Here is a 27,257-nt window from a genome sequence, read left to right as displayed (position 1 = left end):
TATTTATTATTCATATGTTTGTAAATGTATTGAGTAAGAGAGAAACAGAGGGAGTGTGTGTGTGTGTGTGTGTGTGTGTGTGTGTGTGTGTGTGTGTGTGTGTGTGTGTGTGTGTGTGTGTGTGTGTGTGTGTGTGTGTGTGTGTGTGTGTGTGTGTGTGTGTGTGTGTGTGTGTGAGAGAGAGAGAGAGAGAGAGAGAGAGAGAGAGAGAGAGAGAGAGAGAGAGAGAGAGAGAGAGAGAGAGGTGGTGGGGAGACAGATCTGTTTGGAGTGAAGAGAGATAGATCTTCTACCAGTATCACATAAGCACCTACACATTTCCCATGCAAGCAATCCAAACAGTATTAGTAATGCAAACTGCTGGAAAAACTGCTGGAAAGGGATTACAAAATTTGATGGACATCCCTTTTAAGGTAAAAAAAAAAAAATTGGTTCCAATTTGTTTTTTATAAAATGTAAGAAAAACTGAACAAAAAGTGCACTTCAAGAACCATGGAACGCTCCCTGGACTTGCTGTCACGTTACGTTGGCGACGTAGGTTTTTGCGCAACCATTGTTTTGCGCAGAACAGTGGGAGGACCTTGTACTCTAGCCAATAAGATTTTGCGCATCACAGTGGGCGTAGTCTCCGGTTCTCTATCCAATCAGGTGTCGGCGGGTCTTTTCAAACCCAGACGGTAAACATGTCGAGAGATGTCGGAGAGTTGCTCGGATCCGCTTATTAGTCATTATAGGTTCCTAATTTCATTGACTGTTGCATGACGTATTATTTTCCCGCAAAGGAACTAGATTGTTATCGTTTATATCATATATTTAATACTTTACTCAACTTAAAACAAACGTATTCGTTCAGCTTGTAGCTCGCTAGCAGTGGCTAAATGGAGCAGTCAGACGGACACATGCGCTGTGAGTTTGGTTTATTAAACTTAAATCTTCAAAATTGGAATTGGTTTAGTTATTTGAAGTGCAATGCAATGTACTGGCCTTAAGTCACAATGCTTATCGTTCGGTTTATATCAATCATAATGTTTGTTGACATCATGTTTGGTTACAGATGAGCGACTGACAGCTGATGAGATGGACCAGCAGCGGATCCAGAATGTTGCTTATCAGTACCTTTGTCGACTGGAGGAAGCCAAGAGGTACATTAGTAGTTTTATATTATACAACTATATTAGTAGTTAGTATCAGTACCTCTGTCGACTGGAGTAAGCCACCCTCCTAGATATATTATATTATTCAACTATATTATAGATTATCAGCACTTCCGTTGATGGGAGGAAGCAAAGCAACTAGATACATAATAATGTTAAATTACTTTAATATTGTCCTCAGATGGATCTACGCATCTCTGTAGGAGGAGCTCCCTGCTCCTATGTATATGTTATTTTATGTATATATCTATGATATAATGTTATTTCCTGCCAGGTGGATGGAGGCGTGTCTAGGGGAGGAGCTCCCTGCACCTACAGAGTTGGAGGAGGGGCTTAGGAACGGGGTGTGGCTGGCTAAACTGGCCCACCACTTCTCCCCAAACACCACCCCCCTACGCAAGATCTACGACTTGGACCAGAACCGCTACAAGGTCTGCCACTCCATCTTACACTGCATGATATACAATCTATTACACAAGTTAGACACGCATACTACCTGTAAAATACACTACTATACTACATTATACAGAAATGATAACTAGTACAGCAGGACAGCGTGTCTAATCCTGTGTACTCTCGTCCAGGCCCAAGGTTTACAGTTCAGACACACTGACAACATCAACCACTGGAGGAACGCCATGGCGCAAGTTGGACTCCCAACGGTAATCCATCTCATGATCTCTCATCATCTGTAGTCTGCAGAACCTATTCATTAAACTTTACCTAACCCGCCATCGTGTAAACCTAGATGACCTATGTGGAGTGGCTGTAAACTTTCACACGTGGTGCGTCCACTTTGCTTAAGATATTTCATCCGGAGACGACGGACATCTATGACCGGAAGAACATGCCTCGGGCTGTGTACTGTATCCACGCTCTCAGGTACCAGCCGTGTCTCCAACTATTACTACTAGTCTGAGGTTGTTATCAGTTATTGTCCGTAGCAGTTATAACTAAGACATCTTCATAGTTATAACTAACTAGTATGCATAAAAGTGTGTAGCAGTTATAATAGTGGGAAGAAGTATAATTGTGTGTAGCAGTTATAATAGTGTAAAGTAGTAGTTATAAGTAGTTATAATTGTGTGTAGTAGTTATAATGGTGTGTTAATTTTACAATATGGTTGTCGATATAATAGTGTGTATCTTTTGTGTGTGCAGCATGTATCTCTTCAGGTTGGGATTGGCTCCTCAGATCCAAGACCTGTATGGAAAAGTGCAGTTTACTGGTAACCATCTCCTCACACATTTCAATCGCCTTAATATGGTTCTCTAGATGTTAACACATGATCAGGATGGTGTTTACATGATAGATAATGTTTAGATGATAACTATACTGTTTACATCTAGTGTTTAGGTGAGTTTAGACGATGAGGATTGAATTGTGTTTCTCTGGTCCTCAGAGGAGGAGATCAACAATATGAAGCTGGAGTTGGACAAGTATGGCATTCAGATGCCCTCCTTCAGTAAGATCGGCGGCCTCCTGGCCAATGAGCTGTCAGTGGACCAAGCTGCTGGTAGGTCGATCGCTACCGTACTATACCACCATACTGTCTGCAACCATACCAGGATACACACTATGTTACCATAATACTAACCTACTACAACCATATAATCGAGTTTATGGCAATGGAAAAAAAAAAAGAATAATGCACCAGTGTCATAGTGATTGTATCTCTGCGTGTATATAGTGTATCAGTATCATAATGATGGTATGTTATTTGGGTATATTCTGTACCACTACCATCATCATAATGATTGTGTGTGTGTGTATATATTTTTTACAAGTAGTATGCTGATTTAGTGTGTTTTATATTGTGGTACAGTGTGTGTGTGTGTGTGTGTGTGTGTGTGTGTGTGTGTGTGTGTGTGTGTGTGTGTGTGTGTGTGTGTGTGTGTGTGTGTGTGTGTGTGTGTGTGTGTGTGTGTGTGTGTGTGTGTGTGTGTGTGTGTGTGTGTGTTTGCTTTGTACATATATTTTGTACCAGTATTGTAGTGATTGAGTGTGTGTGTGTGTGTGTGTGTGTGTATAGTGGTATTGAGTACCAGTATTGTAGTGATTGAGTGTGTGTGTGTGTATAGTATGGTATTGTGTACCAGTATTGTAGTGATTGAGTGTGTGTATAGTGTGTTATTGGGCCCAGTATCATAGTGGTTCTGTGTGTGTATAGTGTGTTATTGGGCCCAGTATCATAGTGGTTCTGTGTGTGTATAGTGTGTTATTCTGCCCAGTATCATAGTGGTTCTGTGTGTGTATAGTGTGTTATTGGGCCCAGTATCATAGTGGTTCTGTGTGTGTATAGTGTGTTATTGGGCCCAGTATCATAGTGGTTCTGTGTGTGTATAGTGTGTTATTCTGCCCAGTATCATAGTGGTTCTGTGTGTGTATAGTGTGTTAATCTGCCCAGTATCATAGTGGTTCTGTGTGTGTATAGTGTGTTATTGGGCCCAGTATCATAGTGGTTCTGTGTGTGTATAGTGTGTTATTGGGCCCAGTATCATAGTGGTTCTGTGTGTGTATAGTGTGTTATTCTGCCCAGTATCATAGTGGTTCTGTGTGTGTATAGTGTGTTATTGGGCCCAGTATCATAGTGGTTCTGTGTGTGTATAGTGTGTTATTGGGCCCAGTATCATAGTGGTTCTGTGTGTGTATAGTGTGTTATTGGGCCCAGTATCATAGTGGTTCTGTGTGTGTATAGTGTGTTATTGGGCCCAGTATCATAGTGGTTCTGTGTGTGTATAGTGTGTTATTGGGCCCAGTATCATAGTGGTTCTGTGTGTGTATAGTGTGTTATTGGGCCCAGTATCATAGTGGTTCTGTGTGTGTATAGTGTGTTATTCTGCCCAGTATCATAGTGGTTCTGTGTGTGTATAGTGTGTTATTCTGCCCAGTATCATAGTGGTTCTGTGTGTGTATAGTGTGTTAATCTGCCCAGTATCATAGTGGTTCTGTGTGTGTATAGTGTGTTATTGGGCCCAGTATCATAGTGGTTCTGTGTGTGTTTAGTGTGTTATTGGGCCCAGTATCATAGTGGTTCTGTGTGTGTATAGTGTGTTATTCTGCCCAGTATCATAGTGGTTCTGTGTGTGTATAGTGTGTTATTGGGCCCAGTATCATAGTGGTTCTGTGTGTGTATAGTGTGTTATTGGGCCCAGTATCATAGTGGTTCTGTGTGTTTAGTCCACGCTGCAGTGCTGGCCATCAACGAGGCGGTGGTCCTGGGGGACGTGGGCGCGACGGCCCTGGCCCTCAGGAACCCCAACGCCATGCTGGAGCGCCTGCAGGGGGCGCTGATGGCCGTCTACCAGGAGATGCTGCAGCAGGCGCGCAACGCCAAGACGCACAGCGCTGCCACTGGGGTGGGTGTGGCCGAGCCTGACGTACTGCTACGCCATTGGCTGAGGGCCATGCGAACGTTCCAAGCTGCTACGGTGTCAGGAATATTGATTTGACCTCTGGTCGGATTGTGGAATAATCTTTGAGTAATGCCTTAGTTCAGACGTTCCTTTTAATGCCTTTAAATGTTGTGTAAACGGAATGCAGATTAATATCATTGTAATTAGATGTAACTAGATCTATAGATATAGATATAGTTGGGTGTTTTAGTGATAATGTTCCTCTCCCCTGTGCAGTGCTCCCGAGCTGAGAAGGACATGTACGAGGAGTATCTGAGTCAGAGTGAGATTCAGGACAACATCAACAAAGTCAACGGTAAAGAAACCCCCTCAGATTGCTCTCTGTTTCGGACTGTGACTCTCTGTCTGTCTGTGTGTGTGTGTGTGTGTGTGTGTGTGTGTGTGTGTGTGTGTGTGTGTGTGTGTGTGTGTGTGTGTGTGTGTGTGTGTGTGTGTGTGTGTGTGTGTGTGTGTGTGTGTGTGTGTCTCACTCACTCACTCACTCACTCACTCACTCACTCACTCACTCACTCACTCACTCACTCACTCACTCACTCACTCACTCACTCTCTCTGGTAGAGTTGGTGGATGAACCGTATGCATTTATACATGTTTATATCTTTATTCCCATAGTGCGCTCTGCGGTAGAGCTGGTGGACGAGGCGCTGGAGAGCGGACAGGAAGTGGAGCTGCTCTCCGCTCTCCAACTTCCTGCGCTGAAGCTGCAGGCCCTCAGGGCGGAGCACAGCCCCTGGTACCTGGACCAGCTCACCTCCGCCCGACAGCACTGCCTGGTAATCTACGTTCTACCGTGGTACTCATATACTATACACACTAGGGGTGTGCACGGGTACACGTGTACACGGTTAGTAAATCATAACCGTTTAGGAAAAATAATTAAACAAAAACCGTTAAAAAAATAAAATCACGGCGCCATTGTTTCAATGGGAATCGCGACGGTCCATACTTTCAACACAAAGTTTACATATTTATCATATGAAATTCGTCCCAGTATACCACAGATACTAAAGGGTCAATTGCATATAACCGCCTTTTCTCATTACAGTTTATTGTAACAGTAAGCTGACAACATCCTAATTAACACCGCAACTACAAATTAACCTCACAGAGATAACCATGGCAACCGGTCAAACAAAAATTATTTTTTGCGATCATTCTGCTCGTGCATCCGCCGTGTTGATAAACAAATAATCCCCCTATAGCGCGACTGCGGTCCACTTAAATATAAATAAATAAATCATTAATTAATAAAAAAAACGGTTAACCGTGTACACGGGGAAAAAAAGGGGGTAGTGTAACCGTTTAAAATAATGTGTAACCGTTCACACCCCTAATGCACGCTACACACTAGTGTAGACAGTACGTTGTTATTGTGTCACTATACAGGACCAGGGCTTAGTTCGAGTGGTTACAGGGCGCATATTGTCATACAGGACCAGGGGTGTTGGTGTATGATTGTGTTGTGTTATAGTGGTTATACTGTGTTATTGTGCACACAGGAGCAGGGCTGTGCTATAGTGTATGATTGTGTTGTGTTATAGTGTGTTCTTATTGTGTTAAACAGGAACAGGGGTGTGCTATAGTGTATGATTGTGTTGTGTTACAGTGTGCTCTCATTGTGTTAACCAGGAGCAGGGGTGCGTTACCGTGTATGATTGTGTTGTGTTACAGTGTGCTCTCATTGTGTTAACCAGGAGCAGGGGTGTGTTACAGTGTATGATTGTGTTGTGTTACAGTGTGCTCTCATTGTGTTGAACAGGAGCAGGGGTGTGTTACAGTCTGTGATTGTGTTGTGTTACAGTGTGCTCTCATTGTGTTAACCAGGAGCAGGGGTGTGTTACAGTGTGTGATTGTGCTGTGTTACAGTGTGCTCTCATTGTGTTAACCAGGAGCAGGGGTGTGTTACAGTGTATGATTGTGTTGTGTTACAGTGTGCTCTCATTGTGTTAACCAGGAGCAGGGGTGTGTTACAGTGTGTGATTGTGTTGTGTTACAGTGTGCTCTCATTGTGTTAACCAGGAGCAGGGGTGTGTTACAGTGTGTGATTGTGTTGTGTTACAGTGTGCTCTTATTGTGTTAACCAGGAGCAGGGGTGTGTGATTGTGTTGTGTTACAGTGTGCTCTCATTGTGTTAACCAGGAGCAGGGGTGTGTTACAGTGTGTGATTGTGTTGTGTTACAGTGTGCTCTTATTGTGTTAACCAGGAGCAGGGGTGTGTTACAGTGTGTGATTGTGTTGTGTTACAGTGTGCTCTCATTGTGTTAACCAGGAGCAGGGGTGCGTTACAGTGTATGATTGTGTTGTGTTACAGTGTGCTCTCATTGTGTTGAACAGGAGCAGGGGTGTGTTACAGTGTGTGATTGTGTTGTGTTACAGTGTGCTCTCATTGTGTTAACCAGGAGCAGGGGTGTGTTACCGTGTATGATTGTGTTGTGTTACAGTGTGCTCTCATTGTGTTAACCAGGAGCAGGGGTGCGTTACCGTGTATGATTGTGTTGTGTTACAGTGTGCTCTCATTGTGTTAACCAGGAGCAGGGGTGTGTTACAGTGTGTGATTGTGTTGTGTTACAGTGTGCTCTCATTGTGTTAACCAGGAGCAGGGGTGTGTTACAGTGTGTGATTGTGTTGTGTTACAGTGTGCTCTCATTGTGTTAACCAGGAGCAGGGGTGTGTTACAGTGTGTGATTGTGTTGTGTTACAGTGTGCTCTCATTGTGTTAACCAGGAGCAGGGGTGCGTTACAGTGTGTGATTGTGTTGTGTTACAGTGTGCTCTCATTGTGTTAACCAGGAGCAGGGGTGCGTTACAGTGTGTGATTGTGTTGTGTTACAGTGTGCTCTTATTGTGTTAACCAGGAGCAGGGGTGCGTTACCGTGTATGATTGTGTTGTGTTACAGTGTGCTCTCATTGTGTTAACCAGGAGCAGGGGTGCGCTACAGTGTGTGATTGTGTTGTGTTACAGTGTGCTCTTATTGTGTTAACCAGGAGCAGGGGTGCGTTACCGTGTATGATTGTGTTGTGTTACAGTGTGCTCTCATTGTGTTAACCAGGAGCAGGGGTGCGTTACAGTGTGTGATTGTGTTGTGTTACAGTGTGCTTTCATTGTGTTAACCAGGAGCAGGGGTGCGTTGACCCCCTGGAACCAGAGGAGCTCCAGCACAGTGTCAACCTGGCCAATCAGGAAGCTCTGTGCTCCAACAACAGTAGGTCACTTCCTGTCCGCTCCTTTGTGTGCATGGCCGCCCGGTTTGTCGTCCGACCCTAACTATGTGTATAAATATAACTCGGTAAAACGCACTATAAATAGCTAGGCGGAGAGAAGGGCATCAGTTTTATCGTGTATATCCGGTCTACCAAAACGCTATTTCCGCCCTCTTGCTTCCTCTGAGTCCATCAGCTGACAGTACCTGGACGATAGCCCGCCACGTAGTGGAAGGACTCCACGTACCAACTCTGTGGGTTTACATTATGACATTACATATCTCCTCCAGATTATAATATCAATCTATCGGAGGTCCCGCCCTCCTATAAGCAAATTCAAATCATCTCCTCCCGAGTCTTGACGGGGGGTGCATTTCACGTTTGCTCATTCGCGTAATCGAGCAATCGCGCACAAAACACATTTCAAAGTGGACCGGCCCTCTTCCCGATCGTCCCGATCTCCAGTCCCTGCTGCAGAGCGAATTCAATGAGAGAGGAGGCGCGGGCGACTCCGCCGTCAGTGCGTGTGCAGTGCGTCAGTGTTACGCGGGGTTTATCCAATAAGTGATAGTGTACACTACCCGCGCACCATTGGCATGTCTGCACGCTTGTCTCTGTGTGCGTGTTTGTGTGTGAACTAGAATGACTGGGAGAAAGTGTGCTATGCAGACTGCAGAGATGAATGAACAGAACGATATTTATATTTCAAAATGGCGTAAAAAATTAATAATTAAAAGCAGAATGAATTTGTGGCATCTCATACCAGGGTATCTGTTGTGATCTGACGACACCTGAGAGCAAGTCAATGACTTGCTATGACTGTGTGTGTGTGTGTGTGTGTGTGTGTGTGTGTGTGTGTGTGTGTGCGCGAGCAGTGCAGGATGCGGTGCGGTGCATCAACATGGCGTTGCAGCGGGCCGACTCCACCCAGACCCTGCGCTGCCTGCTGAACTCGGACGCCATGCTGCCTGACGTCCTGCCCTTCGCCGCCGCTCTCTACCACCAGCAGCTGCAGCTTCTGCAGCAACAGCACCCCGAGGTAGGGACTGTAGCACCATCAGGTAGGGACTGTAGCACCATCAGGTAGGGACTGTAGCACCATCAGCTGTAGGGACTGTAGCACCATCACCTGTAGGGACTGTAGCACCATCACCTGTAGGGACTGTAGCACCCCGAGGTAGGGACTGTAGCACCATCACCTGTAGGGACTGTAGCACCATCAGGTAGGGACTGTAGCACCATCAGGTAGGGACTGTAGCACCATCAGGTAGGGACTGTAGCACCATCAGGTAGGGACTGTAGCACCATCAGGTAGGGACTGTAGCACCATCAGGTAGGGACTGTAGCACCATCAGGTAGGGACTGTAGCACCATCAGCTGTAGGGACTGTAGCACCATCACCTGTAGGGACTGTAGCACCATCACCTGTAGGGACTGTAGCACCATCACCTGTAGGGACTGTAGCACCATCAGGTAGGGACTGTAGCACCATCAGGTAGGGACTGTAGCACCATCAGCTGTAGGGACTGTAGCACCATCAGCTGTAGGGACTGTAGCACCATCAGGTAGGGACTGTAGCACCATCAGCTGTAGGGACTGTAGCACCATCAGCTGTAGGGACTGTAGCACCATCAGCTGTAGGGACTGTAGCACCATCAGCTGTAGGGACTGTAGCACAATCAGCTGTAGGGACTGTAGCACCATCAGCTGTAGCTCCTACACCACCCTCAGGTAGGGACTGTAGCACCATCACCTGTAGGGACTGTAGCCCCAACAGCTGGAGCTCCTACACCACCCTCAGGTGGTGAAGTATCCAGATTATAATGAGACTGGAGGATGTTTGTAACCAGACTGTTCTGTGGTACCGTCTTCGACCCACCAGGGGGAGCTTCAGCAGGAGGAGCTGTATGTTGCCGTGGAGATGTTGACAGCCGTTGCCATGGTGAACCAGGCCCTGGAGGCTGAAGACCTCCGCTCCTTCTGCTTCAGTTTGAGGAGCGCGACGGCGGGCCTGTCTGATATCCACGACGACCTGCTACACAGGTCTGGTCACACACACCAACACTAACCCAGCTATACCCTCCGCTAACCCAACTCATACCCTCTGACCAACACTAACCAGTTATAAGTTATAACACAGAGGACCAAGACTAAGTGATTCATTTTACGTTTAACTGGACAAAACTGAACAGCATTAGCATCCTAATAACGTGTAACTACGACCACGGGGTCATACCCGCAGCAGTACTGTTGTACTGTGTACTGTACATATAATGTCTTGTTTTTGTAGGTATTTTGAGGAGCTGTTGGGTCTAAGGAGTCGCACCGGAAGAGTTTTACTAACATGGAACCAGCTGCAGGAAGGAATCACATCAGTCAACATCGCTGCAGAAGAAGACCAACAGAGTATGTCCTTTATACTACTAAATACACTTAGTATGTACGATAGCACTGTATTCTGTTAGATACACTAAGTATGTACAAGAGTACTATGTACTACTAAATACACTTAGTATGATGGAACTGTATACTGTTAGATACACTAAGAATGTGCAAGAGTACTATGTAATACTAAATACACTTAATATGTACGATAGCACTGTATACTGTTAGATAAACTAAGTATGTACAAGAGTACTATGTACTACATACACTTAGAACGATAGAACTGTATACTGTTAGATACACTAAGTATACTACTTTATACACTTAAGTATTTGCTAATCACTACTCACTACACTGAGTATGAACCCTGCGCCTTGTTGTACCTCGTTCCCTAGGGGACCTAGTGTTGGACCTGCTGCAGCAGGCTCTAGAAGGAGGAGACCCCCGAGAAGTCCTGTCAGCGCTGCTGCAGCCCTCTAGTGGCGTGGAGGATGTAGTGCCGGCCAATGCCAGCCGCTACCTCCACCTGCTCACCCACGCACAGAGACTCAAGGCTCAGGTATGGGTGTGCTATTAACCTGAGGGCGCAGATGTGCTGTTTACCTGGGGGTACAGGCGTGTGTTGTTTACCTATGATCGGTTTGAAGAATTTAAAATAGACTTCATCGAGAAGGTTTGTGTTCTCATGTGCTGTGACTGTCCAATCACAGAGAAGCGGTGACCCGAGAGCTGAGCTGTCCTTGGCTGACGTCCAGGAAGCAGTGAGGAGGGCCAATCAGCAAACCCAGAGGGCTATGAAAGGTGTGTGTGTGTGTGTGTGTGTGTGTGTGTGTGTGTGTGTGTGTGTGTGTGTGTGCGTGTGCGCGCGTGCGTGCGTGTGCGCGCGCGCGTGCGTGTGTGTGTTGTATTGCTTAGCAGCACTGCACCAGGCAGTGAAGATTATTTAGTGTCTGTGTTGTAAATTGTGTGTGTGTGTGTAGGGGCCCTGGCGCTAGCAGCAGTCAACCAGGCGGTGAAGGAGGGGCGCGCCGACCAGACCCTCCGAGTCCTGCGGCTGCCAGAGATGGCGCTAGAGGGCGTGGCCCCGGAATGTTCAGCAGCCTATCAGAAGCAGCTCCGCAGCCTGCTCAGCAGCAAGGCCCAGAGAGGTGTGTGTGTGTGTGTGTGTGTGTGTGTGTGTGTGTGTGTGTGTGTGTGTGTGTGTGTGTGTGTGTGTGTGTGTGTGTGTGTGTGTGTGTGTGTGTGTGTGTGTGTGTGTGTGTGTGTGTGACAGCATTTCTTTTCCTGGATTTCCATCCCAGTATGACTAGCGCTCGTGTGTGTGTGTGTGTGCCAGGGGACAACCGGAGCCCGTGGGTTCGATCCCAGACCGCAGATGGCGCGTTCTACTTCCACCTCTCGAGGCTCGAGGGCAACTGGGACAAACCAAAGGGGTTTACCCAGAATGCACTATTCCTGACCAACCAGGAGATCCAGGTGTGCATCAACACTCGTTGGATGTTTAATGAGTTAGTTAGATATTGTTTAGATGTATAATGTATGGAAATATAATAGCTGTATAGTTATATAATGGATGAATAGATGTATAAATCTATTCTATATATGAAGTCGAATATAAATGTCGAATATATGATTGCAATATATAGATATACTAGGATGTATATAAAATAGATGTTTAATAAAGCTGTATAGACCTATAGATATAGATTTATATCCAATAGATGTTTAATATATATAAAGCTGAATAGACCTATAGATATAGATTTATATCTGCTAGATGTTTAAAATAAAGCTTCATTGACCCATAGATATAGATTTATATCTACTAGATGTTTAATATATATAAAGCTGTGTAGACCGATAGATATAGATTATATCTACTAGATGTTTAATATATATAAAGCTGTGTAGACCGATAGATATAGATTATATCTACTAGATGTTTAATATATATAAAGCTGTGTAGACCTATAGATATAGATTATATCTACTATATGTGTGTCGTAGGGCGTGGTGAGCAGCGTCAGCAGGAGGAGGGGATGGGAGGAGAAGGAGGACCTGCTGGTTCTCCTGCAGGCCAGGAGCCGGGGGTTCCTCCTGCGTCAGAGGCTGTCCTCACGCCTCCTCTACCTGAGGAGCCAGGGAGCCGCGGCCACCGTCATACAGGTGCTCGCTCTCTCTCTCTCTCTCTCTCTCTCTCTGTCTCTCTTTCTCTTTCTCTTTCTCTTTCTCTTTCTCTCTCTTCTTTCTCTACCGCTCCCTGGCCTGAGTGGCACTAACAACGGTGTGTGTGCGTGCGTGTGTGTGTGCGTGGGTGTGTGTGTGCGTGCACAGAGCCACTGGAGGCGTGTTATGCAGCAGAAGGCGTACCGCCAGCGGATCCAGTTCCTCTATGGGCACTGGAGGGCTGTTGTCAAGGTAACAACCTCTTCCCCCCCCCCCTCTCTAACCTAGCAGCAGCACCGGGGTGAGGTGGGGTGCTCACCTTCTCCGTTTCCTCTGATCCCGTTCCGGATGGTTCTGAGTTGAGCCCGTCTTGTTTGCGTCCTCAGATCCAGGCAGGGCTCCGGATGCTCCTAGCGCGGCGGCGCTACAGAGCCCGCCTGCGCTACTTCAGAGACCACGTGAGTGCGCCCCCCTGCCCGCCTGCTGTCACACACGTCTGGGACACCGTCCCGGGCCTGGGTGTTAGAGTAGGGGTTCTCAAAGTTTTGACAGCTGAGGGTCAATTTAGGAAACCAGAGTTTGACTGAGGGCCGCCAAAGGAGAAATAAATTGGCGGGAAACGCCGTTAGCATCCCAGTGGTGAAAAAGAACATTGCACCGTGGACCTCTGGGAGTGAGGTCAAGTGAGGTCTAAATCACGAACTGATGTTCGTCCTTTCAAAGTAATGTACAGTCGGATTAAAACTAACAAATGGAACAGGATTTAATTGAAAGCTAGAGAGAGTCGACTTTTCTTTTTTTTTGTTGAAATAAATATTGATATAATAATTTAAACTTACATCTGTATGTCATTGTGGGCCGCCATTGGCCCGCGGGCCGCACTTTGAGCACCAATGGGTTAGAGGGGGGTGCCGTCCTGAAGCCTGTGACTCTGACCTGTCCACAGGTGGCTGCCATAGTAAAGATCCAGGCCTTCTTCAGGGCCAGCCGGGCCCGAGAAGAGTACAGGATGCTGGGTGAGTACCTCCACCCTAATGCTGGACTAATGGGCTGCTCGATTATGGGAAAAATCATAATCACGATTATTTTGTTCAATATTGAAATCACGATCATTCAAACAATTACTTCTGAGTTTGAAAACATGATGTATTTATTCAGCATGTCTCTCCCAAAATAATTTGTAACTGAGAACTTTGAATGTTATATACACAAAATACACAAAATGGTCAAAAACAGAAAATGTTCCAATCTAAATTAATTCACAGATATGTATCCAGCTGTCCCTTTCTATAAAAATAAATAAAAAAGAAATCGCAAAGCTCGATTATATTAAATTTGTGATCGTTGGACGCTAAAATCGAAATTGCGATCAAAATTCGATGAATCGCCCAGCCCTACACCGTGGTGAAAAATTGCACAAATAATACTCTGCTAGTATTATACAATGTGCTCTGTACCACAACGTATCATAGGATATGAATCAGTATTCATGGTGACTAAAGAACCTCTTCCCCAGTCCACTCAGCCACGCCCCCCCTTGCGGTGGTCAGGAAGTTCGTCCACCTATTGGAGACTGGCGACGGTGACATCATGCAGGAGGCGGAGCTACTGCACCTCCGGCAAGATGTGGTCACGACCATCCGATCCAACCGGCAGCTAGAGGCTGATCTGGACCTCATGGACCTGAAGATAGGGCTGCTAGTCCGAAACCGCCTCACCCTGCAGGTGAACGATACGCCTGGATAAAATGTAGAGGCAGTCGTGTATTCTTGGCCCGTCATCTCATTGTGGTGTGTGTGTGTGTGTGTGTGTGTGTGTGTGTGTGTGTGTGTGTGTGTGTGTGTGTGTGTGTGTGTGTGTGTGTGTGTGTGTGTGTGTGTGTGTGTGTGTGTGTGTGTGTGTGTGTGTGTGTGTAGGAGGTAGTGTCTCACTGTAAGAAGCTGACTAAGAAGAATAAGGAGCAGCTGGCGGGCATGATGGCTCTGGAGCGCTCCAAGGGGCTCAAGGCCCTCCACAAGAGGTGTAGGGATCGACTGGAGACCTACCAGCACCTCTTCTACCTGCTACAGGTAACTAACACACCTACCAGCACCTACCTACCTGCTACAGGTAACTAACACACCTACCAGCACCTACCTACCTGCTACAGGTAACTAACACACCTACCAGCACCTCTTCTACCTGCTACAGGTAACTAACATACCTCCCAGCACCTACCTACCTGCTACAGGTAACTAACATACCTCCCAGCACCTACCTACCTGCTACAGGTAACTAACACACCTCCCAGCACCTACCTACCTGCTACAGGTAACTAACACACCTACCAGCACCTACCTACCTGCTACAGGTAACTAACACACCTACCAGCACCTCTTCTACCTGCTACAGGTAACTAACACACCTACCAGCACCTACCTACCTGCTACAGGTAACTAACACACCTACCAGCACCTCTTCTACCTGCTACAGGTAACTAACACACTTCCCAGCACCTACCTACCTGCTACAGGTAACTAACACACCTACCAGCACCTACCTACCTGCTACAGGTAACTAACACACCTACCAGCACCTACCTACCTGCTACAGGTAACTAACTCACCTACCAGCCCTTACCTACCTGCTACAGGTAACTAACTCACCTACCAGCCCTTACCTACCTGCTACAGGTACCTAACCCCCCTACCAGCCCCTCCCTACCTTCCTACCTGCTGTATTTAAATCCCCGTGTGTCTGTTGTTTCAGACCCAGCCGCTGTACCTGGCCCAGCTCATCTTCCTGATGCCTCAGACCAAGTCCACCCGCTTCATGGAGACACTGGTGTTCTCTCTCTTCAACTACGGCTCGGACAGCAGAGAGGCCTTCCTGCTGCTGCAGCTCTTCACCGCTGCTCTGCGCTACGAGATCAGGTCAGATATATAGTTATCCTGTATACAAGTTTAGTTTTCTTGAGTTTTATCCTTGATTAAACAAAAATGTACTCTATTTCAGCTCCATTCTGCTACCATGTTATTTCATCCTTAATGTGAATGTATCTTAATCGGGGGCCTCAATTGGCCCGGGGGCCAATTGAGGCCTGCGGGATGAAACATTGTGGCCCCCTACTTGACATCAAAGTTTAGTGTTAGTGCGGCCCGTGCGTTGTTGTCAAACGCGCATTTTTGCTGAGAAGCTTGCCACGCTTTTTTATCACTTGTGATAGGATGACCAGATGTCCCGGTTTTGCCGGGACAGTCCCAATTTTGAGTTACGTGTCCTGAGTCCCGACAAAAGCCAAAGGACGCTAAAATGTCCCGGTTTCCACCAACAACTACGAAATGTCCCCTGTTGTCAGTGATTACATAGCCAACGTGATCTAATGGTAGCCCGATCATTAACTCAGATTGGGTCAGTTGTTCTACATTTTTTTGTGGAATACTTGATGTGGCCCGGCCTGACCCAGAATCTACCTCCAGTGGCCCCTAGGTAAATTGAGTTTGAGACCCCTGATCTTAATGCATAGTCAATTTGTATGTATATTCATCTATCATTCTGCTCATCTCCTCTTGACTGTGACGGTGTTCAGGCTGAAGGTGGAGCAGCCCCAGGAGGTGGTGACGGGGAACCCCACGGTGTTTAAGATGCTGGTGAGCTTCTACCGCCACGCCCGCGGCCACAACGCCCTGCGCCAGATCCTGGGCTCCGCTGTGAAGGACGTCCTCAGCGACGGGGCCCTGAGCATCAGGACCGACCCGCTGGAGATCTACAAGACCTGGATCAACCAGACGGAGACCAGGACCGGAACCAAGAGGTCTCTCTCTCTCTCTGTCTCACGCTCTAGCTATCTCTATCTCACGAGGAACCACACTGAGACCCAATATCAGTGTGGTCAATCCTTTTCCCCAGACCGAGACCGGAACCGCAAGGGCTCAATCAATCAGTCGCTCACTGGTGTCCCTCCTGTCTGTTCTCAGCTCCCTTCCCTATGACGTGAGTGCGGAGGACGCTCTGTCCCATCCGGAGGTCCGGCGCAGACTCGATATCGCCATCATCAACCTGAAGAACCTGACTGACCGGGTGTTCATCGCCATAACCACCAACCTCTACAAACTACCGTAGGTCTACAAACTATCATAGGTCGCCTGTACAAATTACCGTAGGTCTACTAACTATCATGGGTTGCCTTTACAAACAATCGAGGGTCTATAATCTATTAAGGCTCTGCAAACTATCATAGGTCACCTATACAAACTATCGTAGGTCTAAAAACGACCGAAGGTCTACAAACTATTATCGTTCTCCTGTTCAAACTATCGTAAAATCAAAACTATCATAGGTCCCCTGTACAAACTATCGTAGGTCTCCTGTAAAAACTATCCTAGGTCTCCTGTCCCTAGGTCACCTGTACAAACTATCTTACGTCTACATGTGTATCTTGGGTCACCTCTACAAACTCACTTCACACTCCCATAGGTCGTAGATCTACCCTGATCCAACCCGGCTTACAAGTCAAATGCCGCTTTTCCACCGCACATGTAGCTCGACTCGACACGACACGACTCGACACGACTCGACACGGTAGCAGCGCGGGTGCTTTTCCACCGCAAATAGTACCTCCGGGACGTGGGCGGGGTCGTCTGCGCGAAAGGGCTGTGACGTATTTTTGTACGCGACGCAAACAACACCTACGTAACCTACACATGGACAGAACCAACATAACAACAATGGTGTTCGTATTATTAGCTGGCATGTTGAAGAAGTGGAATATGTTGGCTGCGGCGCTGCTATGGCTGTTACCAGCATGGTTGCCATGTCGCTCTCGTGACTTCGTCACACTCTCTGGCCAATCAGTGGCCGGCCGTCTGCCGACGTCACCTTTTAGCATCGGCTCAGCCGCTTGGACCCTAGAGCGAGGCGGTACTAGAAAAAGCAGCCACTTGAGGTACTAGATTGCGGTGGAAACGCAAAAAAGGCGAGCTGAGTCGAGTCGAGTCGAGTCGTGTCGAGCTGGTACCATGCAGTGGAAAAGCGGCAAAAGTGTACTCCTCACCTCAAGTGATTTCCACCTGGTGTTCGATGTTGAGTTAGTGCTCAGTGTGCCCCCAGCTTTAGTCCCATCCATGGAGATGTGCTTTTCTAACTTGACCTTGGTCCACACACGCTGCTGTAGAGGACATGGGGTCATATTGAGTGGCTGTGTCCTGTGTGTCCCTTCAGCTACGGCCTCCGCTACACCGCCAAGGTCCTCCGTGACGCGCTGCACTCCAAGTTCCCTGAGGCCAGCCAGGAGGAGCTCTACAAGGTGAAGCTAGGGACACTGGGTTGGTCTGCTGGAAGAAAAAGCGGACCAACCTGCTGCTAGAAAAAGCTAGTGGTGCTAACCAGGGCTTTGACTTTTGCCCAAAAATCCTATTCGAAGTTTGTTTGTTTATTACTATTAATATTAGAATATATTTGAATATTTATTAATAATATTTTGACCATTAAATGACTTCAGTAAGACCTGGATTGGGCTTCGCGAGGTTTGTTTACCGGCGTTGCTATGGTTACCGGTCTTGCGCGTTCCAACGGTTTATTAGGTGTCGCTAATAAATCGCTGTCTAAACAATACTTCATTCGCTGCCTCTTCCGTGGTTATTACAATATCATGAATAGACTGCGTCGGGTTCTCCGACGTCTCTCCCTCTTGTCCTGCCCATAACAGGTTCGAATATTAAGGGCTGCCTAATATTCATTCGAATTTTGATTTATTTTTTGATATTCGAATTATATTCGAATAACGAAGTTCGGAGTCAAAGCCCCAGTGCTAACCAAGCTAGTAGCATGGCCCTTGTGTACTCTCGCTTTGTGATTCTAATGATGCTAGTTGGGCTGAAGATCAAGGGGAACCTGGTGTACTACCACTCAATGATGCTACTACTGCTACATGTTGCTAGTACTACTTCTGCATGATGCTGCTACCGCTACATGAAGCTAACGATGCTAGTTGTGCTGCAGATCGTGGGGAACCTGATCTACTACCGCTACATGAATCCGGCCATCGTGGCCCCCGACGGCTTCGACGTGCTGGAGATCTCCGCGGGCTCCACCCTCCTACCGGAGCAACGGCGCGTTCTGGGCTCGATAGCGCGCATGCTGCAACACGCAGCGGCCAACAAACACTTCCAGGGCGATAGCCCCCACATCCAGAACCTCAACGAGTACATCAGCCACACCCACGGCAGATTCAGGTACAACCGCACACCTCTGCTATAGTTATGGTTGGATAAACAATACAATAGAGATTAGTAGTGCCCGACCGATATTGATTTTTGAGTGCCGATGCCGATTATTTTCAGAGAAAAATTACGATTACGATTTAATCGGCCGATTTAAAAACAAAACAAAAAAAAGCATATAAAACATAGTTTTTGATACCTTAAATATGCTTTAAACACTTTTGACAAATATGTGAATTGAATGCAGAACCTTTGAGTGTTTTAGAATACATTTACAGTCAAAAATGAGTGTAATGTAAAATGTAAAATAAATAACTAACTCCCAATGTGCTGCGCTCGTGAGCAGTGACTAACACGTGCGTGCTGAGCAGTATGGTCTCACCGTTAGAGTCTACAGTGTAAAAAATCAGCTGCCTGAGCGAGCGTGCTTTCATGTTGTACGGTAAAATTCAATCTCCTCTTTTTTACTACAGCTAAAGTTGTTAGTTAGCAAGGCGAGTAGGAGTGCAATCTGCAGGATACTAAGCGCAATAACATTACTAAAAAAAAAAAACGGTTGTAATCTGCGTCTTTTTGGCAGATGATGCTAACACAAAGTGGACAGGAAGTGGTAACCGTTGAACCCTCACTGTGTCTGATGCTCCCAGGAAGTTCCTCCAGGCTGTGTGTGACGTGCCGGAGCCAGAGGAGCGGTTCAACATGGACGAGTATTCAGAGATGGTCATCCTTAACAAGCCTGTGGTCTACATCTCAATCGGCGAGCTACTCAACACGCACAAGGTTCATGTTCTTAACTGGAAATGTTAATAATAAAAACAATATATTCTCCATTCTATATATATATGTATCTATAGATATTTGTATGTAATGTATACTGTGTATTTATATATTTGTGTGTGTTTTGTGTCTGCTTGTAGCTGCTCTTGGAGCACCAAGAGGCCCTGGGACCCTCCCCCTCAGACCCCCTCAGAGTCCTACTGGGTGAACTGGGAGGAGTCCCTTCACTGGAGGAGCTGCTGGGTAAGTCTCCCAGCCTGGCACGCTCCCCAGCCTAAACCTAGCTGTACAAACTACGTAGGACTGCTAACTATCACAGGTCACCTGTACAAACTACGTAGGACTACTAACTATCACAGGTCACCTGTACAAACTACGTAGGACTGCTAACTATCACAGGTCACCTGTACAAACTACGTAGGACTACTAACTATCATAGGTCACCTGTACAAACTACGTAGAACTGCTAACTATCATAGGTCACCTGTACAAACTACGTAGGACTGCTAACTATCATAGGTCACCTGTACAAACTACGTAGGACTGCTAACTATCATAGGTCACCTGTACAAACTACGTAGGACTACTAACTATCATAGGTCACCTGTACAAACTACGTAGAACTGCTAACTATCATAGGTCACCTGTACAAACTATCAAGCGTCTACAAACTATCGTAGGTCTACAAACTGTTATTGTTCTCCTGTTCAAACTATCATAGGTCACCTGTACCTTGGTCACCTGTACAAACTATCTTACGTCTACATGTGTATCTTGGGTCACCTCTACAAACTCACTGTTAGTGCACCAGGCGTGGGTGATGGAGGGCGTCACTGACCGAGTCCCGTCTTGTGTTCAGGTGACTCCGGGGGGAGCTCCGCGGACCAGTCCAAGATGGAGGTGTCCCTCACGCTCACCAGCCGCTTCGACGTCTTCAGCGACCAGGACCAGTCGGACAGCAGGGGCGTCCTCCTCAGGTGCTGCCCAGGGTTGAATCCAGGGAATACCCCCCTGCTTAGGTTCCCTGTCCCGTTTCCAGAAGGAATTTCTCTGTCTGAATTGGGAAATTAGAATTAATTAAGTAAAGATGGAAACGCGTCGTCTCCTTCTGTCTTGTCGCTAGCAACAAGCTAGCTGCCGTTCTGCGTTAAACCACAGCGTTGTAGTTGAGACCCCCGGCGTAACCTAGCCCTATATTCTGCCCCTCCTACCCTGTGCCCCCCCCAGCACCAAGCAGCTCATCGTGGACTTGCTTCGGACCCAGTCGGGTGACTCTCTGAGCCAGCTGTTGAGGGCGTCGACGTCACGTGACCAGGTCGGCAGGGAAACGGAACAGTAGGTGTTATCTGTTCGGCCCAGTGAGAGGACGGCCGCACTCATGCTCCTCTCTGATTGGCTAGGAGCTGCAGCACGGCTGGATGATGCAGCGCCGCGCCCAGAGGGACGCTCGGACCCCGGACAAGATGAAGAGGAACCAGTCGCTCGTCGCCGACGGCAACCTCAGTCTGGAGGAGAAGAAGAGGAAGATCGTCCGCAGTCTTCGCCGCCTGGAGGCGCTCGGGGTCTTGACGCCCCCCGACTCTGAGGCCCAAATACTGCAAATGATAGCCAAGGTAGATGCCCGTATATGGAGCCTTGGTCAGGAAACATGCCCATATATGGAGCGATGTTCAGGAAACATGCCCATATATGGAGCGATGGTCAGGAAACATGCCCATATATGGAGCAATGGTCAGGAAACATGGCTATACATAGGAGTGATGGTCAGGAAACATAGCCATATATGGAATGTCTGTATGCATACAAACTGTAACGGCTGTTTCTTACGCCAGGACATCCGCCACCAGCGCCTGTACCGCCAGAGGCGCAGGGCCGACACGTTGAGGCTGAAGCAGACTCTGTCCAGTCTGCAGGAGAAGAGCTCCGCCCACAGCCAGCAGGTGGACTACTACAGCCAATACATCACTTCCTGTCTGGATAGCCTCACCGCCAGGTAACGCACGCAATATTGACAGGACTCCGCGGTTACAGTAGGTGCAGCGGTAAGAAGCTTCTCCACGGTTACGGTAATGATGGAGATCCGTGGTTACAGTAGGAAGAGCAGTTTTAAGCGTTTCCATGGTCACTGTAAAAAAAAACGGATTTCAATGGTTACAGAAAGATCAGCGGGCGAGGATCGTCTCCAAGGCGACCGTAATGACGGGGTTTCATGTCTGCAGTGAAAAAGCTACAGTGAGAAGCGTTTCCGTGGTGACGGCAATAACCCGGTTTCCCCCCCCCGATTACAGCAAGAGCAGCGGCAAGAGCAGCGGCAAGAAGAGGCCGTCTCTGAGCTACAGCGCGGCGCGGCTGCAGGAGAAGGGAGTCCTGCTGGAGATCCAAGACCTGCCCGCCACTCAGTAAGACACACGCCATGTGCTACCACGCTGTAGGGCTTTGACTTTTAACCAAAAATCATATTCGAAGTTTGTTTGTTTATTAATGTTAATATTCGAACATATTTGAATATTTATTCATAATATTTTGACCATTAAATGCCTTCAGTAAGACTCGGGCTGTGTTCCAATACCCGTACTTCCATGAGTACACTTAAAAAGAAGTACACTATCTGCACTATCCGTACTCACTTGAGTACGCTAATTTTTCAGATGTGAGTGCTGTTCCAAATCGAGTACTCTGTTGTGCACTAACCGGAAATGACGATCACGACTGCCGCCGCGGCTCCTCCCCCGCAATAAACATCCCGCTTTGAACGGTGAACTCTTTACGCCTAGCAGCTATAAAAAGCTATAAAAACTACAAAATGACTCTATTAATGCAGGCTATGTGGAAAATGCGCCGACTTTGGCTCAGCCTGGCTCCGCCTCTTCCGCTACGTAGCCAAGATGGCTGCCGTTGAATACGGAGAGTGTCCTTCGATCCACACTTCACGATTAGCCCATTTTGAGTACGGCATCCGGGTCCTTGAAGTATACTTATTTTCGCCGGATCTGAATTGGAACGTACTACGTACTCAAATTTTGAGTACGCAGTACCGACAGTACGGGTATTGGAACACGGCCCTGGATTGGGCTTTGCGAGGTTTGTTTACCGGCGTTGCTATGGTTACCGGTCCTGCGCGTTCCAATGGTTTATTAAGGTTTCTAATAAAACGCCGTCTAATCAATACTTCATTCACTGCCTCTTCCGTGGTCATTACAATATTATGAATAGACTGCGTCGGGTTCTCCGACGTCTCTCCCCCTTGGCCTGCCCATAACGGGTTTGAATATTAAGGACTGCCTAATATTCGTTCGAATTTTGATTTACTTTTTGATATTCGAATTATATTCGAATAACAAAGTTCGGAGTCAAAGCCCTACCACACTGTAACGACACGCCCAGAGGAAGATCCGTCTTCTCAGGTCCCTACTCATATCAGTCCTCTGTCTTTGTTTGATCGTTTAGACTTCTGTCAGCAGAGAGATGACCCAGATGCTCGTCCGCATCTTTTATCTGAAATGATTAACAAGCCAGTAAGCAGCCGTGTGAGGCACTTATCAGTAGTTGGTATCCAGCCAGCATAACCAATATGGCAATCCTGTCCTGTGATTGGTCCATAGAAGCCCACTCCCGACCTCTCACTCGCTTGGAGTTACGTGTGCACACATTAGTTTTGCAACACATTGAGCAAAGGGTTGTTGCAGAAGTGCGGCCTAGCTGTAATTCTGAGTTTAATAATATTTATATACGTATTTTAGTCAACACATATTGATTAACTGGGGATTAGAACCTGCAAGTCCCTCCCTTACACCATGATATTTGAACTCCCTAAGGTTCAACCTGATGTCTGATCTACTGTAGGCTGACTGTGATGTCTGACCCACTGTGGGTTAAACATGGTGTCTGATCTACTGTAGGCTGACTGTGATGTCTGACCCACTGTGGGTTTAACATGATGTCTGATCTACTGTAGGTTTAAGAACGTGATGTTCGATATTGTTGCCGGGCAACAGACTGGAAGCTTCCAGGTCAAAACTCGCTTCCTGGGTGTCGAAATGGAGGAGTTCCCCCTCAAATACCAGGTATATATCAACACACACGCGCACGTACGCTCGCACGCACGCAGACACATCCACCTCTCAGGATCAGACACAAACTAATGGCTTATGGTGGTCCATTGACATTGTGTCTTTGTGTGTGTGTGTGTGTGTGTGTGTGTGTAGGACCTGCTGCAGCTACAGTACGAGGGCGTTGCGGTGATGAAGATGTTTGACAAGGCCAAGATCAATGTCAACCTCCTCATCTTCCTCCTCAACAAGAAGTTCTTTAAGAAGTGAACTCATCGTATTAATGTATTCATACCATAGTTGTTTTCAGGGATTCGTACAAACACTCCTTTACTACTATCTGAATCCTATTAGAAAATTTGTTATAAATCACACTAATAATAACAAATCACACTATTATCATTATCGGTCATGCACACAATTTATCTCGAGTATTATTAATCATTCATTTTCAGTATAATTCATTCTCTATCGACACTATTATTGATAATTGATCTACAGTCTTCTGTAGTCCTTTTTCTTGATCTGATGATGTCATATTATTGTGATAATCACAGATGACCAAAGAATTCTTTCTCTGTTTATATTTTTCTGTCTTCTGTAAATATGTTCTGTCCCCAGTTTACCTTCTTCACTGAACCCCCATGTTTTGTCTTTCATATTTGATGTATTTTTAAAGTACAGTATAAGGGAACATGTTCATGACAAAGCTTCAGCATTTAACACTTTATTACTAAAATAACACTTTTACACTTTTTGTAATGGAATGTTTCACGTTTTTTACAGCAATAAATATTTCAAACTAAAATGTGCTTGAGTGTGTTTTTATGAAACACATTTGCCAGGTAAGATTGAGTCTGCTTTAGTGTAAATTACACTAGTTTTGTAAGAATTAATTTCTCTTTATGTAAGCACTATCTCCACTAGGTGGCGAATGGCGCATTGTGCCTGATTCTTATAAATATCCATGCTAGAAGCTTACAATACGAATAAACACAATGCAAGATTATCCGCCAATATTATTTATGTGTTCTACAGGCTAGTATTAATATTTGGGTTAAGTATTTAGTATTAAGGTTAGTATTTATGGTCAGGTTCAGGGTTAACGACTATGTCAGGTTAGTATTACTTTCTAAAGTATTAAGAAAGTGCTAACAATGTAAGTATTTAACGCAACAGAAAGTAAGACAAGGCTTTGGTTTGATACATCTGAACATGGACGTTTATTCCACATTAAATTACAATTGGGGTAAAAGACAAAAAATAGAGTACCTACATATAATTTACTACTTCATAACAGGCATACAAAAAAATGTTTTCGTTTTGTTTAGATTCATCATAAAATTCAAGTAATTTACAGACGTTTATTCAGCACAAAGTCAAATCTTCAGCACTTGGGACGCAGCAGTTGGAGATGTTGCTGAACGGTGAGGGCAGTCCACAACACAACATGGTGATGATCGTTGATTACCTGTACAGTAGACTGACTAGTTGTATAGAATAGGATCCCCAGGTTATGGGAAGTTACCTGTGGAATAGACTAACTAGGTGTTTAGAGAAGGACCCTCAGATGATGGTTGGTAACCTGATTAATAGACTAACTAGGTGTTTAGTGAAGGACCCTCAGATGATGGTTGAATACCTGATTAATAGACTAACTAGTTGTTTAGAGCAGAACCTCCAGATGATAGGTTGGTTACCTGTTCTATAGACTAACTAGGTGTTTAGAACAAGTCCTTCCAGGTGATGATAGGTTACCTGTATAATTGACCGACTAGGTGTTTAGAACCGAACCTCCAGATGATAGGTTGGTTACCAGTACAGTATATTATTCACTAGATATTGTCAACTGGTCCTCCAGTTGAAAGTGGGTTACCTGTAGAGGATATTAACCAAATGTTTACAACCAGAGCTCCAGATGCTAGTCACCTGTAGATTAGACTAATTTAGCAGACACTTTGAATATTTTACCAGAGTAAATTAGATACTTAGAACAGGACCTCCAGATGATGATTGGTTACTTGTATGGTAGACTAACAATATATTAAGAACAGGACCTCCAGATGATGGGAAGTTACCTGTAGAGTACACTAACCAGATTAGACTAGGGTTCTATGGTTGGTGCATCTCTCAGCATAGCTCAAGGTTCTACTTGTGAACCATTTTAACTCAACTGTTTAAACGTGAACGTAAAGAACACTTGACACTTGGTTGGATCGTTACAGTACTGCCTATATTGCACATACAGTATTTCATGAAATATGAGGTTTATCTCATCTGTACACTTTATACAGTCTGTGAGGAATTCACAGCAATCTCTTTCAGGGTTGGTGGGATCAACATTCGTTGTCCATGGTCTTTCTTTGGAATTTACTATGTAAAGTAATGCAAACAAATTAAATCAAAACACAAAACATATCAATATATCTTCCAACAACTAATCCTTGCCAGGTAACTTCATATTCCAGGAATCGGTTTCTCAAAGGTTACAGGAGTAATGGCCTTATGAGTTTACTTGCAATTACCAAATGACACTGGGGATGAATTGAGTTTGTCTTCAATCTAAATCCTCCCTCATCCTTTAGTTAGCATCTTAATAGAGCCAGAGCTTCGCTGGCCTTCATTACACCCATTGCGAAGGTGGGGCTACCATGTGAGCTGGCAAAGCATTGTTATTGGGATTCATTCATCTCTTCAAGCCAAACAATACAGACTCCTTCACTGGCAACCGCTACGTAGCATTAAAAAAAAAAGGGGGCTTCTATTGCACCCGGCGCCATTTTATCAACAAGTATTTATAATATTTTGCAGGAACATGAAATCTGAACCTGGCTCTGGTGACAGATTTCACATTGTGTGTGACGGCCGACTCTGGCTAATCCGACAGGATGTTACATAGCTCTGTCTGATCAGACACAACGTTACATAGCTCTGTCTGATCTGACAGGATGTTACATAGCTCTGCCTAATGTTATAGCTCTGCCTGATCAGACAGGATGTTACATATCTCTGAATGATTTGACAGGATGTTACATAGCTCTGTATGATCAGACAGGATGTTACATAGCTCTGTGTGATCAGACAGGATGTTCCATAGCTCTGTGTGATCAGACAGGATGTTACATAGCTCTGTGTGATATCACAGGATGTAACATAGCTCTGTGTGATCAGACAGGATGTTACATAGCTCTGTGTTTTCTGACAGGATGTTACATAGCTCTGTGTGATCAGACAGGATGTAACATATCTAAGAACTCTATGAAGAAATCTCTGCCTGATCAGACAGGATGTTACATAGCTCTGAAGCATCCTTTGAATAAAGGTTCTGTGTAACTGAGGTCAGTTGATAAAGGACAGTTTTAGTGAACAGACCAGTAAAACATTATTACAGCGTATAGATTGACAATACTCCATATTGGAATCAACATCATAATCATAATGAATCATACATCATAATTATAACTTCATCCACTAATAAACAAAAGATAGCTCTTCTTGTAAACACCTCAATGCGTAAATTTGAATCTATGTTAATATATTTCCGCAAATGATTTGGTAGATTAGACCAGTGGCATACCGGGCTGAAGTACTAAGTCTGTTGGCTCATATCATTTCACATTTCACAATTGGCCTTTCACATCTTTTACTCTGAAAAATGGAAATGCCATTGGTGCAAATTGTGCATTTGTAAACATTAAATAAGTCACACAACTGTTCTCAACTCTTCTAGGTTCAATGTGACCTCACCGACAGCAAAGCTCAACTTACAAAACAAGGCTGAATGTTTTTTTTTTCAAATGATTGACGTGATGAAGTCTGTTGTACAGGTTATCCCTCTTACTCCTCTAGGAGTTATAGTTACCAAACATGCGTTGCTTGAATGAGTCAGCGTTTGACCGGAGGATCCTC

General features: G+C 45.7%; 1 protein-coding gene across 1 annotated transcript; it reads left to right on the top strand.

The window, feature by feature from the left end:
- The first annotated feature begins 675 nt into the window (after nucleotides 1-675).
- On the top strand, nucleotides 676-24,138 carry LOC130392186 (ras GTPase-activating-like protein IQGAP3). The gene is made up of 38 exons (XM_056602640.1): nucleotides 676-906; nucleotides 1,055-1,142; nucleotides 1,429-1,585; nucleotides 1,739-1,816; nucleotides 1,960-2,036; nucleotides 2,316-2,383; nucleotides 2,558-2,671; nucleotides 4,336-4,514; nucleotides 4,788-4,866; nucleotides 5,184-5,344; nucleotides 7,686-7,773; nucleotides 8,647-8,810; nucleotides 9,654-9,814; nucleotides 10,062-10,177; nucleotides 10,552-10,715; nucleotides 10,867-10,957; nucleotides 11,137-11,304; nucleotides 11,493-11,632; nucleotides 12,164-12,322; nucleotides 12,491-12,574; nucleotides 12,709-12,780; nucleotides 13,269-13,338; nucleotides 13,839-14,047; nucleotides 14,239-14,391; nucleotides 15,071-15,234; nucleotides 15,891-16,115; nucleotides 16,279-16,419; nucleotides 17,522-17,606; nucleotides 18,302-18,534; nucleotides 19,170-19,302; nucleotides 19,440-19,542; nucleotides 20,159-20,276; nucleotides 20,527-20,614; nucleotides 20,700-20,912; nucleotides 21,132-21,292; nucleotides 21,588-21,698; nucleotides 23,255-23,363; nucleotides 23,505-24,138. The coding sequence occupies exons 1-38, from the start codon at nucleotides 879-881 to the stop codon at nucleotides 23,616-23,618; spliced, it is 4,866 nt and encodes a 1,621-aa protein (XP_056458615.1). The 5' UTR covers nucleotides 676-878; the 3' UTR covers nucleotides 23,619-24,138.
- The last annotated feature ends 3,119 nt before the right edge of the window (nucleotides 24,139-27,257 follow it).

This window comes from Gadus chalcogrammus, chromosome 11 (assembly GCF_026213295.1).
Source record: "Gadus chalcogrammus isolate NIFS_2021 chromosome 11, NIFS_Gcha_1.0, whole genome shotgun sequence".
NCBI classification, from domain to species: domain Eukaryota; kingdom Metazoa; phylum Chordata; class Actinopteri; order Gadiformes; family Gadidae; genus Gadus; species Gadus chalcogrammus.
This window is presented reverse-complemented; position numbering and strand designations above follow the sequence as displayed.